Source organism: Solanum lycopersicum, chromosome 1 (genome assembly GCF_036512215.1).
Source record: "Solanum lycopersicum chromosome 1, SLM_r2.1".
Classification (NCBI taxonomy): domain Eukaryota; kingdom Viridiplantae; phylum Streptophyta; class Magnoliopsida; order Solanales; family Solanaceae; genus Solanum; species Solanum lycopersicum.
Window position 1 is genome coordinate 84,373,200 of NC_090800.1, and position 18,926 is coordinate 84,392,125.

General features: G+C 33.7%; 3 protein-coding genes across 7 annotated transcripts; 1 reads left to right on the forward strand and 2 right to left on the reverse strand.

Moving 5' to 3' along the window:
* Positions 1 to 161: 161 nt before the first annotated feature.
* ZDS (zeta-carotene desaturase) lies at positions 162 to 8,244 on the reverse strand. 2 transcript variants are annotated; one of them, NM_001247454.2, is made up of 14 exons: positions 7,726 to 8,154; positions 6,577 to 6,701; positions 6,286 to 6,420; positions 5,942 to 6,014; positions 5,720 to 5,793; positions 4,538 to 4,642; positions 4,185 to 4,429; positions 3,948 to 4,035; positions 3,761 to 3,803; positions 3,503 to 3,659; positions 3,265 to 3,393; positions 3,069 to 3,141; positions 1,144 to 1,308; positions 162 to 553 (listed from the first exon to the last, which is right to left on the reverse strand). In NM_001247454.2, the coding sequence occupies exons 1-14, from the start codon at positions 7,910 to 7,912 to the stop codon at positions 386 to 388; spliced, it is 1,767 nt and encodes a 588-aa protein (NP_001234383.2). In that variant the 5' UTR covers positions 7,913 to 8,154; the 3' UTR covers positions 162 to 385. The 2 variants fall into 2 exon arrangements, 1 of the variants encoding a protein (NP_001234383.2); XR_011211190.1 differs by lacking the exons at positions 162 to 553; positions 1,144 to 1,308 and adding exons at positions 2,398 to 2,441; positions 2,540 to 2,705 and having other exon boundaries at positions 7,726 to 8,244.
* Positions 8,245 to 8,559: 315 nt separating this feature from the next.
* On the forward strand, positions 8,560 to 14,574 carry LOC101244322 (uncharacterized). Of its 4 annotated transcripts, none has more exons than XM_019211137.3 (10): positions 8,560 to 8,803; positions 8,907 to 9,046; positions 9,132 to 9,238; positions 9,859 to 9,924; positions 10,458 to 10,540; positions 11,968 to 12,014; positions 12,235 to 12,313; positions 12,389 to 12,470; positions 12,591 to 12,637; positions 13,100 to 14,574. In XM_019211137.3, the coding sequence occupies exons 1-9, from the start codon at positions 8,681 to 8,683 to the stop codon at positions 12,614 to 12,616; spliced, it is 753 nt and encodes a 250-aa protein (XP_019066682.1). In that variant the 5' UTR covers positions 8,560 to 8,680; the 3' UTR covers positions 12,617 to 12,637; positions 13,100 to 14,574. The 4 variants fall into 4 exon arrangements, with proteins under 4 accessions (XP_019066682.1, XP_010312130.1, XP_019066677.1 ...); XM_010313828.4 differs by lacking the exon at positions 13,100 to 14,574 and adding an exon at positions 12,749 to 12,877; XM_019211132.3 differs by lacking the exon at positions 12,591 to 12,637.
* On the reverse strand, positions 13,255 to 14,286 carry LOC104644367 (uncharacterized). Its single transcript, XM_010313839.4, has one exon. It carries the CDS (start codon positions 14,284 to 14,286, stop codon positions 13,255 to 13,257), a length of 1,032 nt encoding a protein of 343 aa, XP_010312141.4.
* Positions 14,575 to 18,926: the final 4,352 nt, after the last annotated feature.

Below are 18,926 nucleotides of genomic sequence, written 5' to 3' on the forward strand. Positions count from 1 at the left end.
ACCAACTTCTAGGCCAAAAAAGTTTTAAAATAAGTCAAAAGTAGGATACCATCTACTTGTGACTTTTAGCTTTGACTTATAAGTTACTTTTCACAAGCCCATCCAAACATGCCATAAACTTGGTCTGACTTAAGGTTAACATTATTAAAAGCTTATGTGTGACAAAGTTCTTCCCAATGATTGATGAAGTAGCAATAAGATACATTTCAATTATCTGGATTTTGTGACAGAATAGATACATACATCACTATGAAGATATACTAAAATTACATACATACAACATGCTTAAACCTTTTGATTTCCATCTTGTGGACTCAAAAATTAGAAGAATTCTTCCTTGTGCGATGCCTAACTGAGTTGTATTTGGATGATTTGCAGTCTGTCATCAGACAAGACTCAACTCATCAGATAGGGACACACCTTTAGAGATGTCATTCAACTCAGCAGCAGTGATCTTTTTACGCAACGCCATCAGCTGCTCTCCAACATTACATATGTATGCAGAAGCTTGCCTACCTGAAAGAGTTGCTCCTTCCATGCTATCGATGTAGTCCTGAAGAAAACAAATGAAACTTTAACAACCACAAGAACACCAGTCAAGTTGAAAATATCAGCATTCTGATGTATCCCTGTGAAACGGAATATCACAGGTTGTATTGCATACTTGGCTGCAGCTCATTTTTAACATTCATATAAGAAATTCGCACTATTCGTTGTCATTCTATCATCCTGTACAAAGGTCCTAATCAACTAGTTTAAAATTTCAAAGCCTTTAAACTGTCATTAGTTACATATGATCTCTTCCTTACAACAATGCAATATCTGGAAGTTTCTTGTAATAAAGTTTCTTGTAATAATACTTTCTCAGATAAGAGGTCATTTCAACCTGATCTGTATTCTATCAATGCATAACTATCTCATAAAGAATACACACTTCCATAGACGTAATTCAATTTTCAGCCATCAACTTCTTTTTTTCGGGCTAATGTTGGCCAAACAGAAATTAAACTTGCCCAATAAACCTTTTGAGGTTGATTCACTTTATGACATGAACACAGTGATATCTCTATTCCTCGAGTAGAAGCATCACATGTTTAATACACGGGATCTAAATAGTAAGAATTTAGGATAAAAGCAGGGTACCTGTTTTGTATATGAGCCAGCAAGAAAGAAATTTTCCACTGGCGTCTTCTGATCAGGTCTGAATGGGTCTTTACCAGGTCCTTCACGATATAAAGATTGTCCTATCTTCACAACTGATGACCAGGTAACCTCAAGACCTTGGGACGAAGGAAATAATGCCAAAACCTGATACCAAAATATCTTACATATTAAGGAGCCACTTGATTCAAATACTAGTATGCAAGTATTATTTGTCGTTAAATAGCTTAAACCTCATACTGCTAATACACTCATTCTCACTAAATGTTCTAAACCTCATAAAATTAAACATTGATTTACATTCAACTTAATGCAAATATTATTTGTGACAATTATTTCATCTTATGCAGTCAATCAAATGCTACATTTTTTTCTGATAACCAAAGAAACTCGCAAGGACAAGTGGAGTATAATTTGGAACCAAGGAGTAAATTAGTCCATCTCTCTGCCTCTTTCCACTTGAATACCAATTTTTTTTTTGTCTAAAGTAGATTTTGAATCCGCTACATGCGCATAGTCCTACATATCATGTGATGCACTCTTACCACAAAACCAAAGCCTACACACTATATCAGTTATCCAGTGATGGTTTTTTCTAATACGGCCAGACAAATGTTGAAAATCTCTATCCTACCATAGTTCTCTTTTCTTTAGCCATCTGTTCCCTTTCTCGGGGTGGGGGTGGGGGGTGGGTGGAAGGAGGAAGTCTAGGCTGCCAAGACCACCATTAGGTTCTGAAGTAATCGGCAATGTTTCTTTGAAATATAATTCTTACTTTCAGGGATGCGAAATTCTAATCCGGGATGCTTCTCTTTAGAAAACATATTCGTGTGCATGACATCCAAAGAATCCAATTTTGATAGATTAATTCATCACCGTGTCTTTACATAGTTGAAATTCCTTGAAGATGCAAAGCTTCATGTTTTTTTTTTTGTGGGGAGTAGCAGGTGGGGAGGGGTACTCGGAGTCGAGTCCATGCATTTTGTAATAGACTCTCATAGGTTCCATCGAGCTACAATTTATTGGCAATGTCATGGATTTTAAAATCCCTCAAGCACAATAGTGGCACAAATTTAAAACCCAAATACTACTAGAAAATAATTGACATTTGCTTCCCATTATTAAGTTTGTTTTGAAGTTTAAGTTCCTAGGATGAATTTGCTTCTGCAATATAACATATCCTACCTGGTCATTTTGCTTCTGCATAGCTTAACTCAGATCCCCTGAGTGCTTCCATTTTTAGTTTTGGTCTGTGACTGTGTCTCTGTTGATTAGTTCATCTGAACGAATTATGTCAAGAAAGAACTATTAAGACTCTATAACATGTGCTTCTAAGTTGCATTTACTTGGATTTTCAAACAGCAAGGTCACATATTACCTTTTTATCTTTTTCAGAGAGTACTTCCATTCTTTTATCGGTATAGGAAATTCAAAGATGAAACGGTATTGAGTCAATTATATCTATCTCGCCCCTAGGGCTTTGGACTAGTGGAAAGGGCACAACTTGTGATGTGTGGTTTAGGCGCATGTCACGTATTCAAACCCTGTCACGGCAGAAAACATTGTATATAAGTGGAGAAGGATATAGGGGTTGACCCATTATCCACAGTGTTACAAATTGTGTGCCACTAGCCCTTGCGGATACTCAGTTACTCAAAAAATAATTCTCTATCTCTATCCCTATATATTGTTTCCTGTTAAGTAAAATCATGGTTTCGTTTGATTTATGCTTCAGCTTAAGAATGTAATTGACAATATGTAGTTTGGACGATCTCTGTTCAGCAACATAAAATAGCGTTTTCCCTGGCATAATTTGTTACCTTATATCATCCACTAACACTTATAAGAACATGTGAATACCAAGGTTTTCCAGAAAAAAAAGAGGCTCATACAAGAAGCTAAATTACCTGCTTTGTAACTCTTTTAATGATTTCATCATTTGATAGAGGCATGTAAGGGTCACCAGGTGTAAGGACACATCTGGAGGCACCAAGATAGAGGAGAATACATCAGAGAGGAACAAAAAAAATAACCAGAAGATTTAAATATAATGAGTTGCTGAACAAGTTATCTGATATTAAAGATAAGAAGATAATTCCTTACTGAAGCAATGAGCCTTGTCCCTCAATGTAGTAATCATCTGGAGATGCCAATGCAAGATCTGCAAAGCAAGAGAAATCTGCATCTGGCGTATAGAGGAGATTGTCCAATCCTGCAGCGCGCTTCAATTGCCTGAATTACAGGGAGATTTTTTATCCAACACACAGATTTAGTCTTTCTTTCATCATATTAAAATTTCTTATTGAGAAAAATAGTTGCTTCTGAGCTATAAATGTATCACCTCGAACGCTCCAAGTCCTGCAACTCTGTAACCCAGCCATTGTAGCGTAGTTGTACGGTAACAACAGGCACTCCGACCAATTTGTAAATGTTGTCAAAGAATTCCAATTCCCTCCACTTCTGAGGAACCAATCTTTTAATTCCAGGGACATCACATGCTGCAATTAGGTATTCACCCAAAACAGTTTCAGTTTTCATGCTCTTGGAAAGGAGGGAAATGAGGGAAAATACATGTCCAATCATATAGTTGATTACCAACCAGCCACATATGCATCAGCTTTTACAATTTTCTTCTGAGTGGCCTGTACATTGACGCGATAGCAGTTGATTAACACATAGAGGCTTGTAAAGCAGCACAAAGGTACTCATATATGCATAAAAACATTTGAACCTATTGAAAGATATTCTATTCAAAAGCAATAAACTTGATGAAAGAAAACTCTTACCTTTGACATGGCAAGCCCACTAACATACATGCTTCCATCAGAGGACGTCTCATAGAGTACCTCTCTGCATCCCCACCTCAGATGGAACCTGTGGACAAAGAATAGATTTAAGTTGAGTATAGCTAGTCATTCAAGAGAAAATTTAAGGCCTAAATCTGCTAGTTCACAAAAAAGAGACAATTCAAGGTCTAAATCTGCTAATTCACAGTGCACAGCTGTTTCTATATTTGGTCTTACCTGCCCCCTTTGTCCATGATGTACTTCTTAATTGGACCACTCAAATAAACGTCAGGAGAACCTTTAAGCATGCGTAATAGGGAAGCCTCTGTTTTTGTGGCAAATAATGCAAATATAGTGAGCATACACCGAGCACTCATGTTATCACAGTCAATGAATCCAAGAGCATATGCAACAGGATCCCACATCCTCTGGATGCTAGCACGCGTCCCACCTTTAGACAGAAACCACTCAGAAAAGCTTACCTGAAATAGACATTACATAATATAAGGAACAAGTAGTGCGGAGAGGACAGAAACAGACTATCTGACTTGTAAACAAGAAGGAAAAAAAAAGAAGGAAATAACCCTTACATTATCTAGATCGCGTATCTGCTGCAATGCACCATCCGGATCAACTAAAGCCCGCACCACTGGACTAAGGGCAAGAGCTACAGCATTTCTAGCTTTATCATAAATCTGCCATTTAAAGGGAGGAGCACGTTAACGTCAATCACATATAATATGATCAGGGATTCTAACAACAGCAACACATAAAAGACATCACATATCTCTGTTTATTTATGGGGGAAAAACTCAAAAGAGAAAAAAAGAAGTTGCTCCTCTCGGGTTCGCCTGTCAATTGTCCCCTCAAAGTGTTCTGACCCTCTCTTTATACCTTTCCCCACCAACAATTCTCCTTCCATGATTGGATTAGGCCACTGCATGTTTATAGTTTTACATGCAAATACATATATGCAGAAACAATACTTGCAATCACTTTAGAACAAAGGTGGAAAAAAGAACTTTTTCAAGCAAATACCATTGCATACCATATGTAGCCGCCACACAAAGTGGTAAACCCTCTCCATAAGGCGTTATCCCCAGTGTGACCTTAACAGTAACTAACCTAGCAATCCCACATTAAAGATAGATAATCTCATATTCCCACTTCTTCTTGGTACAGTGATGTTGTTATATGCTTGTAATCTACCAAGTTCTTTGTCCTTAAGTTCAAACAAGAAATACCTCATTATTCCCCAACCTTTTAACTACATAAGATGACATACAAAATAAGCACATATTATACATTGATATATTAAAAGGTGGGCTTCATAGTGCAATCTTTCGCCTTTTGATATGTATTGCAGTACTTTCTTAGTATTGTGCTTGTTAATAATACTACCATTTCAAGAAAATGTATTGCCTATTCAGCAACTTAACCTCTTAGTCTGCTTTAAATTTACTGCCAAACATCAATCCCGAAAATGTCATGCTGCACCTTACACTTACATCCTGCCTCTCTCCTCCTACCAGAACCAAATTTAGACTTCTGAATTTTTATTCTTCATCCTTCCTCTTTAAGTTAAGAAGAAGAAGGAAAAGTATTACTAGATGTATGCTAATTTCCTAAGGAAGAAATGATATACTAACAGATTTCACCCACAAGTATGAGCAGCAGCACAAAAGTCAAATTTCAAAGGCAACCTTACTCCTTAGTATAAGATATAACATGAATTGAAAAATCAAAGTACGAAGAGGGCATTAGCATGTAACCTTTAACTGATTAGTAGACAGAAATGCATTAATTCCATGTAAGGGTGCTCCAACTGGAAAGCGGAAATCAAGTTCTGCATTGAGATATAGATCGCGAAGTATAAATATAACAGACCATATTAACTGTAATATATTGGAAGGCATGCTCCTCCAGGAGTCATTTGTGAAAGCATTTTAAAGTTTTCCTAGATGAAAGATTTTGTATCACATATATAATCATACCCCCTATTTCACCCCCTTTATTTACAAATGTGTGAGTATGCTCCTTCACTAGCAGATTTTTTTCAGCACCCACCTACATCAACCAGGAAAAAAGAAATAGAATTACTTAACTGACAAAACATCATCAGGAAACCAAAAAATACTATCAAGAATCCTTGGCACTTCAATATTAAATGAAGGTTAATCTTAGGCATTTCTACTGGCATAATACTCACAATAAACCTTACTCTAAAATATTGAAAATGCACTTTGACTATCAGTGAGCAAAAATGCAGTTCTATTGCATGCTCAACCACTCAGTAAGTTGAAATACTATATAACTATGAATGGTGAGCTTCGTGCACCTTTTTCAACAGACGGAACAGATTATTATAACAACCAAAGAACACGTGCAGTCCCATTTCAATGTGGTTCCCACGTCTATCAACAAAAGAACCCACTTTCCCACCAATAAAAGTCCTTGATTCGTATATATCCACCTGAAAAACAGTAGATGACATGATGTATTCCAGGTCACAGGGAAAAACACAAAGATAAAAGTCAAATTTTTCTTGTTCATTTTTATTTTATTTTTTGTTTTGTTTTTGAGTGAATTGATTATAGCACTTCTTGAAAGGGATGTTAGGCTTCTGAACCTCATGTCCTTGATCCAAGAGCTCCACAGCAGTCGACATGCCTGCAAGCCCAGCTCCAATAATAGCTACTTTCAGCTTTGGCCCCCGATAATGTTCAGGCTCGGGTGGAAATAGCCCTTTTGGAGCTGCAAGTTGAAATTCTGGTTAAGCAGCAGTTCTGACTTATAAAACAGAAATCATACCTCCTGATTTCATGGCACTATACACAACTTCTATTTCACCTCATTTAGATACTTCTTTTTCAATATTTTGGTACAACATCTAGGTTATCTTTAAGTTACACAAGAAGTATATATTTCAGGTGTCTAAAGAGAGAAGATTGAAATGATTGTGAAGTTCTTTGATTTCCAATATTGCCTATGCTTTTGTTCCTATAATAGCTAAAGGAACCAAAAATAAATCCAGATATTCTTGACATATCCAGTCCTAGACTGATCTTGAGGAAACAAGTAGGCAAAAGCGAATGAGATCATGCTTCTCACAGTTTCGAATTTTAACCCGCAAACAACCACGTTTTCGTAACTAAATTCAGTCTGAAACTATTTGGAGCAAAAAGATTATAAGAATCCATTCCTCTAACCTATGACTGCTTACTCTTTTATTGGATTAGTGGTTTGGATGTGATGCATTGGTAGTAGTCCTTGCAAAGAAAATCTTGACATGAAATGCAAGAAGCCCTAGTTTTGTCATTATTCCTTTTAGACAAAAAAATCTTTGATAGAAAAGAATCCATCAAAACCTTAAAAAATCCTATCTTCCACTGGCACTTCTGAATTCACAACATAGTTTAAATACCACCCCCTAAGTCAAATGATCCAAGTTTAAAGGCAAGGCTCAAAAAGTAAACAAATATGTGCAATCAAGAAACACTCGACAACCAATTTTCTAAAAGAAACGAACAGCTGATATGCAAAGCATCCATCAAAGCACATATTAACCTCAATGTATGTGTCTTACTACCCTTAAAAAAAATCTCATCTTCCACCAAAATTAGACAACAAAATCAAAAACCCAATACAACTTCCCACCAAAAATGTACACACAGAATTTTTTTTACATAATACCCTTTCACAACTCAGTTCAATATCTCAAATTACAATCCAAGAATCCTTACTAACACACAAAATAGAAAAGTAGATAAAACTTTACCGTTGGTACTCATATCAGAAACCATAGAATCCAAATCAGCCCGAATAACCGACTTTCGGGTCACTAACCGGTTGGACAAACGGGTACCACCAAAAACCAAGAATCCAGGTGACCCATTTGGGAAAACATGTTTCTTTCCAGTAGCAGAAGTTGCAGGACAAGAAAGATAAGCTGAAGAAGTAGCCATGGGAATTGTTCTCTACCCAATTATGAGGGTAGGAAAAAAAAGAAAGAAACTTTTCTTGTTAAATATCAAGAAAATGGGTTAACAAGAAAGAAAGACAAAAGAAAAAGAGAGGGTATCTAAAGATTACAAGATACCATAACTGGCCTAGAGAAATTCTTACTTAATTGTAGTACAATAGAATTGGGTTTGTTTTGTAGTGAAGTAATTGTGCGGTTGGTTAATGGATGAGACCACTGACAAAGTCAATGCTGCTGTGTTACCGCCACTACCACTTATATACTCATATATACTGCGCTTACGCACCAAATTAACAAAAAAAATTAGGCACTCCCATTTATTGATGACACGTTATGTGTCTCGATATTTTGGGTGCGTATGATACGAACGAAAATATTTTATATAAAAAATAAGTAAATTTATAATTTATTTTTTATATTTGTTTAATAAGTAAAAATATATTCGTTAATAATAAAAAATTAAAAAATATTTTTCTACTATCAAACATACTCTCTATCTTAAAATCTAACTAATCTGAATTCATATTAAATTTACTAAAAAGAAAATTTTATTCGAGGATAGTAAGAGAATAACTCTAGCCATTGCATCATATGTTTTTCATATACCCATAGTTTTGGGATATTATGATTGTGATTTATTTTTCAAATTTTAATATAACTATCGAAGTGTTCAAATAAAAACATTTAATGAAATTACTTTATTACACTTTTAGTATAAAAATAACTTGCCACATACAAATACCAAAATAAGATGAAAAAAATGCTATCATATATTATCCCAAAAACTATGGGGTATATGAAACCAGAAATTAGGCAACGAAAAATGGCGGGTATGTGTTGCTATAGTAGCCTTTCACAGACACTCATCAAAAAGGTAAAATTGTTTATCAAAAAAATGTAAAATTGCCATTTCTTGAAAATAAAAATAAAAATCTTTGCTTTCTCAGTTCAATTCTTGTTTTTTTTTTTCTTATCAGAAATTGCAAGGTGGTTTTTACTGCTGCTCCCCTGCACCCAATAATCAGAAGGTGAAAACCCAAACACCCAAGTTGTTGAAAATTGCAGTCAGTGGTGTCACTGAACTACTCAGACTCCTCTCTTCATCATCAACAAACAGGTTTTGCATTTTCTTGAATTGGGGGTATTTTTATTTTCAAGATTTCATTTTTGCTTTTCCTAAATATTATTGTAATGTTTGCAAGATTGGGGATATCTGATGATGAAGGGGGTGGAGAGCCTTTGGTTTATAATGTAGAAGATGTCCTCAAGATTATCAAGTTAGATTATGAGAAGGCTTATTTTGTTACAGGTTGTATTGTTTATCTCTTAATAATTAGTACTCTATGTGTTTTAATTTGTTTGTTTCGTTTTGATTTGACACTGAGTTTTGAGTGTTCTGTTTCTTAACTGAAGATACGTAAAATGTATTTAAATGTGCTTTAATCTTGTGGATTTAAATATGTCATATGAGAAGTTAGGGTTAAAGAGTAGTCGGAAAGAGGAAAAAGATATTTTTTTTAAACGGATTGAAAAGGAAAGTAGGCAAACAAATTGAAACGGAAGGAGTATATACTTCCTAAATATCTGCACTTCTGAAGCCAACATGTAAGTCGAAACATAAACATGGACTTGAGTGAAGACTGAAAAAACTTAAAAGAGAGTTTGTTTGATTGAAGTCTTCCATGTAAAATGTTTGTAGCAGGATTTTTTTTTTTTTGGAGTTGTCAAACTGATTTATAATTTTATTATCTTATACTTCACAGTGTCCACCAATTTTTCTCTGCTTTACTATGTGAAATCTCTCAATACTTGGATGACAAAGTTTTCTTTTTTCTTATTGTGAATAATGTGTCAGGTAAAGTTTAAGCCTGTTAATGTGGTTAAAGATAAATTGGTCTTTCACTAATTTAGAGCTTTCATTCAATTTAGGCCTCTTCACCAGTGGAATTTATGCAGAAGACTGTGTCTTTGAAGATCCAACTATAAAATTCCGTGGTAAGAGGAATTAATTTCTATATCAGATGGCACATTATTTGATATATGTATCACCGCTATGGCAGCAGTATAAGAAATTCCACATTTTATGTCCCGTATCGCACTAAGTCTTGAAGAATTTTTAAAAAAGTATTGGGCTTCTCGATTCCTTCACATAGTATCATAGATAACCTTTAATAAACCCCTTTTTTTCACTAGTAAGTTTGATTTTCAATTCATCTTTGAAGAACTGTATTATACATACTGATCTTTGCATTTGGAGGTGGCACAAGACATGGCCAGACAATCTACTTATGTGACATCTGATATTATCATCTATCTGTGCTACTTGTGCATTGGGTGTAAATGCCGGTTTCTTTTCCGGTTTTCATAAACATCTTAATTGACAGCTTCTATCGCTGAACTTATTCTATGTGTGACATGTTTGCTTTGTAAATCACTTGTATTTGCCTCTTTTATCCTGCATCTGTTGCTAGTGTCAGTACCATCTATTTCAGTTTCCAGCTAGCTTATTTTATGATTCTGTCATCCAGGAAGGGACTTGTATTCCCGCAACTTGCAATTGCTGGTACCGTTTTTTGATAGTCCATCAATCAAATTAGAAAAGATTGAGAAGGTATGTACTGCAAGTTCATAAATAGTATTAAAGAATAAAAAGATGAAAGAAAACAAATCCAAAAGAAGACGAACATTCGCTGAATATTTAGTGGGAAGTGTTTTGTTCTTTTCATTAGTTCTTGCCCCTTGAAGGAGATATGAAGTGTATCATTAATCTGATCTGTTTCAATTCTGTCCTCTTCAGGGAGAAAATTTGGAGAGAAGATTACTCTAAAGTCTCTTAACTTGAGAGTTTGCTGATAAAACTGATTGTGCTTTGATATTTATTTTATTGGGATCACACAACTCGAACTTTTTACTTGTCATTCAGATATGTGATATGAAAGGGATCACTTACCATTATTCTGAATCTATTGTTGGAGATTGCGAGTAAATTTGCAATCAACTCTTCTTCTTTTCTTAGTTACATCAATAAAGTGAAGTCTATTTACTGATCATCAATATAGATGGAAACATTTTTAGCTATGTTATTAAGCATAAGCATTTTTCTACTTAAAGGATAGCTAAGTTATCTACCATACAGATGAAGGATAGTAGTGGCTAACTCGGTGCAATTAAATAACTAAATTTAGAATGTAATGGCATGTATTTATCAATAATCAACAACTTCTTACGAATGAATACTCCAGGAATTTCTTTCCACCAAGACCTCCACAGCACTGGCCTTTATAAGCCAGATTATCTGGAAACCCATAACACTGTCTGGAGTTTGATGGTAGCTCCAGTCATAATAAGACAGACTATTTTGCTCATAATTCTCATGCTTGAAATAGGATTGTAAATGTGGTGACTGACAAATGGGAGGACACACATTACAATTATTGCTTTAAGCCCAAGTAAGATCTTGCTACTTCAATATTTTTCAAATCACCCATCAGTATTTGTGTGCAGTTCTCCTGTGGTGCTAAATCTACTAATAAAATCCTTATCAAGTATTTCTCAAACTGCCAGAGTAACAACAACATACCAAGTGAAATCCCACAAGTGGGGTGTGAGTAGGGTAGAGTGTACGCAAAGTAGACTCTACTTATATTTTTTTATGTAGTATTTTGACTTTTCCATATGAAATGGGATCTTTCCTAGTTTACTTGTTAACAAGGTCTACAAATTTGGACCTAGGAACAAATTGTGGTAGCATGGTTCAGAATGTGAAAAGCTCATTAAAACAAACTGCACTGTGGGTAGATTTAGCCTTGAATCTTCTTTTGGGTTGGTATTGTACTACTTATCTTGTATGTTAAACTGCCAAACATATGTTTGACATCATCCTCAGTTCAATTATCCACTCCAAAAGTAGGAGAATACGGACGGTCTGGATGATGATTCCAATTCCACAAGAAAATGTTTATTTAGTGCATTTACAATATTCAATCTTCCTTTCAAATCAGGAACTTTTTGCTTAATGCCTATCTGACTGATGTACAGGGTAATGATTCTAATGCAGGGGTCATTGTGGCATACTGGAAACTGAGGTACTTGGTTTTACTTGCAAAAAAATTTGTTAGCTTAAAGACGAATGTTTGTTTACCCGATTGTATTAACTGCTCCCTCATTCAAAGAATTTGACGTTTGTTTCTCTCAATTATGCGTAGTTGATCCTGATAAGTGAAATATTTTTGGATGTAAATGAATACCAGAGTTGTCTTAGATTCTTTCAACTATTCCCATGCTGATTTTACATCTGACTTGTAGAACGTCCCTCAAACTTCCATGGCAGCCTCTCATCTCTGTTGATGGGAAAACGGTCTATGATCTAGATGAACAACTCAAAGTAAGTAGAAAAGATTTTATCTCTACAATTCAAAAATTAGAACAACCGTCATTGATATTCCCTATCTCCAAACAGATTGTTAAGCATGTTGAGAGCTGGAACATTTCTGCTCTTGAAGCCGTTGGCCAGATTTTTACGCCTGGTTTGAGGAGCTCTGGTGAGTGAAATTCTACAGAGAAATATGTTCTTTAGCTGATATTCTTTATAGAAGACTCGTGAAAAATCAGATGTTTCTATTTGAGCTTCAATATACTCTGATCTTAGATCCACCTCTTAGGCTCTTACAGTTTACGCACAGCTTGAGTTGGATACACAGTTATATAGGTAATAAATAGGTGAAGTGATTTCTCTTGACATCTATTTATCGTAATTACTCATTTCACTATATCTTTATTATGTAAATTTGACTTACATCATTCTTGCATGATGCAATAGCTTTTCCACCTGCATGATTCTGGAATTCTTCAGTCCTTCATTGATACTTCCCTTGTGTAATGATACCATTGGTACTGTGATAAACACTTGGCATCGTGCTTTGTCTATGTGAATTTGATCCTGAAACAAGCTTAGATATCTCCTAACATCCTTGCATCCAGCCGCATTTTTCACATGGAACATATAAACACTTAACTTTTGTATCGATCCATTTGCACTCTGTGGTTATAGTTGTTGCCTCGTTTTTTCTCCATCAATAACTGCTCGTCCATAGTCATTGTTCTTGAATTTGTCAGTGGTAGTTCCACAGAAACTGTTCCAAGTGACTTGTAAGAACCAACTCAATTGCAGGAGCAAAAATAGTGGAAAATCACAACTGATCTGAGTAACTGAACCAAAAAAAGATCAATTACAGGAACTAACAAAATTACAGGTTTCTGTTATTACAATTTAGTACTCACAAATAATCTGAATAACTGAACCAAAAAAAATCAAATTAATATTCATTAATCTTTCCTCCATGCATACAATAACAAAGAAAATCCCTCATTACTCCCATATGACCTTATAGATGACCATGAACTCCTTCCACATTCACTGTTCTCCTCTGCCCACTGCAACACACTAGAGCACGATGGCGACGGTGACAAAGAGACGGACAGTGGTGTCGACATCGTTCCAGCTGTTGCCGACAAACTTTTCCTCATCAATTTCTTCTCGGCGCCACCCATTTCTGGCCAAACACCACCATCACCTACTTGGAACACAAAAACACCATGTTCATGTCCATGCCTAAATTTATGATTGTCACAGTTTTTATTTACCCAATTGAAGACATCCCAGAAAAAGGTTACCTCTACTTGACCCACTAAAATTCTTTCATTGCCCCTAAATTTCCAACCAATTCTTTTCACTACAAGACTTGTTTTCCCATCCACTTTCACTTTCAACACTCCACCCGCACATTCTATCACAAATTCATGTTTAACCCCCATAATCCGAGCCCGTGTAGTATAACTCCTCCGTCCAAACACATGTTCTCTCCTCGACAACAAAGTCAGGTCTCCCGTGCAACATCCTGATACCAGCCTGGCCCGTCCCGTCAATTCAGTCAACATATCACCAAGGAAAAACTCCAGTCTTGCATTGCAGGTAATTGCAATGTAAAAACACCCCTCAGGCTCTGCCGAGTTTTGATTGAACTTGGCAAGTGTGAAGTCCCAATGGACCTTCATCTTCTTACGGTCATGTAATTGGACCGGATGCACTGATTTTGATCCTGGCCGTGCCTTGAATATGGCGAAAGACGACTGGTGGAGTGGGATGGTGATGGAGAAAAGATCAGGTGCATGAACTAACAAAGAATGTGAAAACAGGTTCTTGGACCAAGTGAGTGTAAGATAAACAGGTGAACCACAAATCTGAGCTTGGTAAATACATGTAACAAGATTTTGAGGCACTTGTGAAGGAGGAGGAGATGCAGAAGTTGTTTCTGAATCCTCAGAATTATGAGGAATATTAAAACAAGCAGGTATCATATTCTTCATCCTAAACACAACACTAGTACTAAATGTTGGAATCAAGAGTTGGAGGATTTTGGTTTAATGAAGTTAGCCATATTAATGTTTTGTATTATATGAGGTGGGGTTTTATGTTAGAGCTTGATTGGCGCCATGGAAAGAGATAGAAAGCTATATAGATAGATTTTTGTTCTCTTATTCATGATGAGTATATATATGTATGTGAGCTGGGAGGCATTAGCAAACTTCAAGACTTTCTTTTTGCTTCAAAGTCACCATAGCAGGTAACACTTGGTTTTTTACTTACTTTATCCACTTCTTATCATGTCCATTTTCTTCGTATAACTCCGTCTGTGTTAGCTCGTTCACATTTTGATTAAATTTTTGAGTGATAATAATAACGTCTTCAGTGTTTGTTGATTGTTGAAGCTAGTAAAATATTTTGAAAGTTATGAAGAAAATGGCTTCCCCACATAGGTTGATGGAAATGTTTTTCATGAAAAATGACTTTTATCGTACCAAACTGGCAATTGAAAAGTGAATTATAAAAGGGGAGATCCAACTACTCTTATTGGGGTGTTCCAATTTGGACATATAGGATAAAATAGGGGAGAGTTCAATGCTTCAATTTTCTTTATTCTTATTATCAAATGGTATGGGTGACTTAAACGAATTTTAAAATTGTAAATCGTTGCCTTTATAAAATTAAATCTCTTTCGTTGAAAAATTATACAAAAAAAAAAATTAAAAATACGAGCATCCACATCGTTGCCTAGCTGATATACAAGCCTTTTAATTTTAGAAGTCAAAAATGCCAATCAACTTTTAGCTGTAAATTTACTCGTTTGATTTCAAACTAATAGGCTGGCGTCCATATTCTTGTTTGATTTGCTTAAATCAAGAAACTAAATTTGGTTTAAAAGTCTACAGTCTAACTTGATGGTAGGACATACAAATTAATATTTCAAGTAATTAACAATTACAGTCTGTCCTCATTTTTTTATTCTAATAAATTATTGAACTTTTTTGTTGATTCAGAAGAAAAAGTAAAAACAACAACTTATCCTAATAATAAATAATTAATCAATTTCAAAAAACAAATGTTTATTTAAATAAAAACAAATTTTGTATGAAAGAAAGAGATTTCCCTTGCCCTCATACAACAGCCAGAGTTTTGTTTGTTCGCTTCAGTTTCAAATCAAATTTGACATTTTTCATTAAAAATTAAAATTAAATTCTGACCTTTCTTTTCAAAGTAATATTTTTGGAAAACAAAAAGAAAAAGTTAATCTTCATCCATGTTTTTTTTTCCTTGTATATGATTATAATTTGGAAAAAAAATTATCTAAATACACAATTTATTTTAATTTGAGAAAGTTACAAGATTTTTACTCTCTCTTATTCTCAGATACATTACTTTATGCGAAATTGAAAGGTGTTTGAAATCATAATGTGATGTTCGAAAATTTAGAGACGTACATGAATTTCAGCAAAAAAATTTTAAAAAAATTATAATTTCAAGAAAACAAAATATAATGGTGATTAGCTCTTTTAACATTATTGAATTTGCCTAAAATTTCCTAATAATTTTGGAGAGCATAGGAGTTGGTGAAAATAAGAACATTCTCCAACATATCAGTGTGATGAAGAGTAATTAAAGGACATTGTTCTGAAATATGTTCCATTTTGTAACCTTCATTACAGACATTATCATTACTCTCAAAATTAACCTTTGAAAAAATGAAGGAATTTTTTTAAATAAATAGTTGAAATGTTCTAACATTCTTCCCCCTTTTCATGAAAGTACAATTTAGCAAATATTTTTTTTAAAAAAAAAAAAATCGAACTGTTCTAATATTCTTCCCCCCTTTTCATAAAATTACAATATATTAACAACAAGAATGATAATAAATTCAGCATAAGGTGAGGCTTAAAGGATTCCTAACTTTTATAGGATGACAATATTCGATTAGCTACTAATCTTTTTCTATATTAATCTTCGATATTCATAGATTTCAATTTAGAGTTGTATCTTTCGTATACTGAAGTTTTGTGTCATATCATGTCTTATATAATCAATTCTCTTGATTTTTTCTACCTCTATATTTTGAAAAAATACATATTTATTTCTACTATTTTAGAAAAACTTACGAAGAATCAAATATTCTCTATCTCCAATAAAGAAATTAAAATAAGATGTTGGCGATAAGTGAATTTTGAACCTTATTCACGAATTATTTGTGATAGAATTAAAGAATGAAATTTATAGTAAATTAAAAGCGGAATTTATTTATTATACTATCGAATTGTAACAAGAAAATAGTTGAATAAGTGAAGTATTTATTTATTGGACCGTATTCATTTTCTAGATTTCATGGGCCATTAAATGAAATTACAAGGGCTAGCAAATGCTAAAGTCCAACTTAGATTGAGCCTAACCTTTAACGGACCAGGCCCATCTTCAAATTATAAAGGCTAGCAAATGCTAAAGTCCAATTTTAAAGGAAAAATTACATGAATTAATACATTTTTAAAAATAATTACTGATTTTAGCAATACTTTTTTGTTTATTATCATTTATAGTAATATTGTGATAAATATTTAATATGTATTAAAAGTGAATTATGTATGCAATATATTTGAATTATAATTTTTTTTGAAATATATTATGTTTGTTTGGTAAAAAATTGTCACATTGTATTGTAAGTGTATTATAATGTGTGATAAATATATTATCCATCATTAAAACTTGTATTATATTTGAATAATAAATTTATCTTTGTAATATGTGTTAAACTTGTATTATAAATGAATTAAAAGTGGTCAAGTGAAAAAAAATGTTATTGCTATAAATAGTAAATATTTTTTATTATAGTATATTTACGTAAGTTTCCCATTGTAAAAATAATTTTTTTTAAATATATATATAGATACACACATATATAATTTTTTTCTACCCCTCCCTACGAGCTTCCTCCCCTTTTGTCCCTATAGTGATGACTCGAAATCCGTCGGAGGTAAAAAATGCTTATCATTCGAGCAACTTCTTTTGTCATGTATTGTGATTTCACCTTATCAATAATCACCATGATGTAGTTTTGGTTTTTTATTTTTTTAAGAAGAAAAAAATGACTATAATTAATTATTATCTTGCTCTAATGATAAGAAATGTAAGCATGCATCATTTGACAGATTAAATTTTGTCAACAAATAGGTTATGTGATTCAACAAGTTTGAACAAAAGCAATAAATTTTGTAGAATATCATATAATTGCGTATTGTATACATTTACGAAGTTTTGAAAACATATGAATTCGATTACTTGTAAGTTGAAGCAACCAAACGCACCGATCATCAAAATAGCGATCTAAAAGTTATAAGTTTTAAAATTATTTAGATTCAAATTTACTATCGAATTATAAAAAGGATATCGAATAGGCGAATATTGATTAAAAGAATACACTAAGATTTGGCATCATTTTCACAACGACTTTATGCTTGAAGAGTTGTAGTAGATTCCTTATATGTACGGAACTCACCAAATGAATTGTCATATAGTCAAAAAGGTAAGTAGTTAAAAATATAAAACCCAAAAAAAATAAAAAGAAGAGAGAAGAAAAAAGATTGAAAAATTAATTATCTTATTGAGAGGACATATTTTTGGATTAATATATAATCTATAGGTTTAACACCACATGATTTTGTCTTAATTTGTCCCTTTCATAATCACATGGATGAAATGCAAGCTTCAACACAAAGCCAAAAAAAAAAAACTACCCACTTCACCTGCAAAAACATTATGATAAAAAGAAAAATAACTGTACTTCACCAAAGCAACTTCTATTATATTGAATCGTCATTTAATTTGAGTCCCAAACTAACTTAAATTTATGTTGTATAAGGCGTAAAATTTTGTATTTATGATTTGTTTTGTTCTATCAAATTAGTCGTATTATATAACTAGAGCCGTCAAAATGAGCTTAGCCTATGACGCTGGTCCAATCCAATTCGTTATTGGGTAGGGTTGGGATAAATTTTTCAAACCATTTAAAACCGTGGCTTATAGCTCAACCCGTATAAGTCTTTGGCTCTTCATACTTGATTAGAGTCGGGTCAGGATCATCTCATGGGCCAAACTTTTTATTTAGTTAAGAATAACTTACAATAATTTCACTAGTATATAATCAAATTACTTAAAAACACACTATGTTGTAATTATGAATCTTCTCAAATTTTTGTAAGTCCAAATTCATGCATCTTGAAATATAAGGACTCAAAATTAAGTTAATTTGTTGTAGATATACTCTATTCAAGTAGATTTGCATGTATCTAAGATATATACACAAATCTCGTGCTCTCACTCACTCATATTTTGTTTGTCACTCTCTTATCATACTCGCGTATCTGATATGTGAGATACATTTTAATTATTCAATATTTTTTATGAATATTATTATAACGACACTATTTGCCATATTTGATGTGAAAGTCTTCTAATTTTTTTGATGTTATATAATCATTAGTTTGAAAAGTAAAAAAAAACTTTAAAAAAAGGGCTAGCCTCCCCCCCCCCCCCCCCCACAACCTTGGCACTTCTAGGGTTGGGTTGGGTTGAGAAATTTTAGGCCCTTCGAAATGAAGGGGCGATTGGCCTTAGC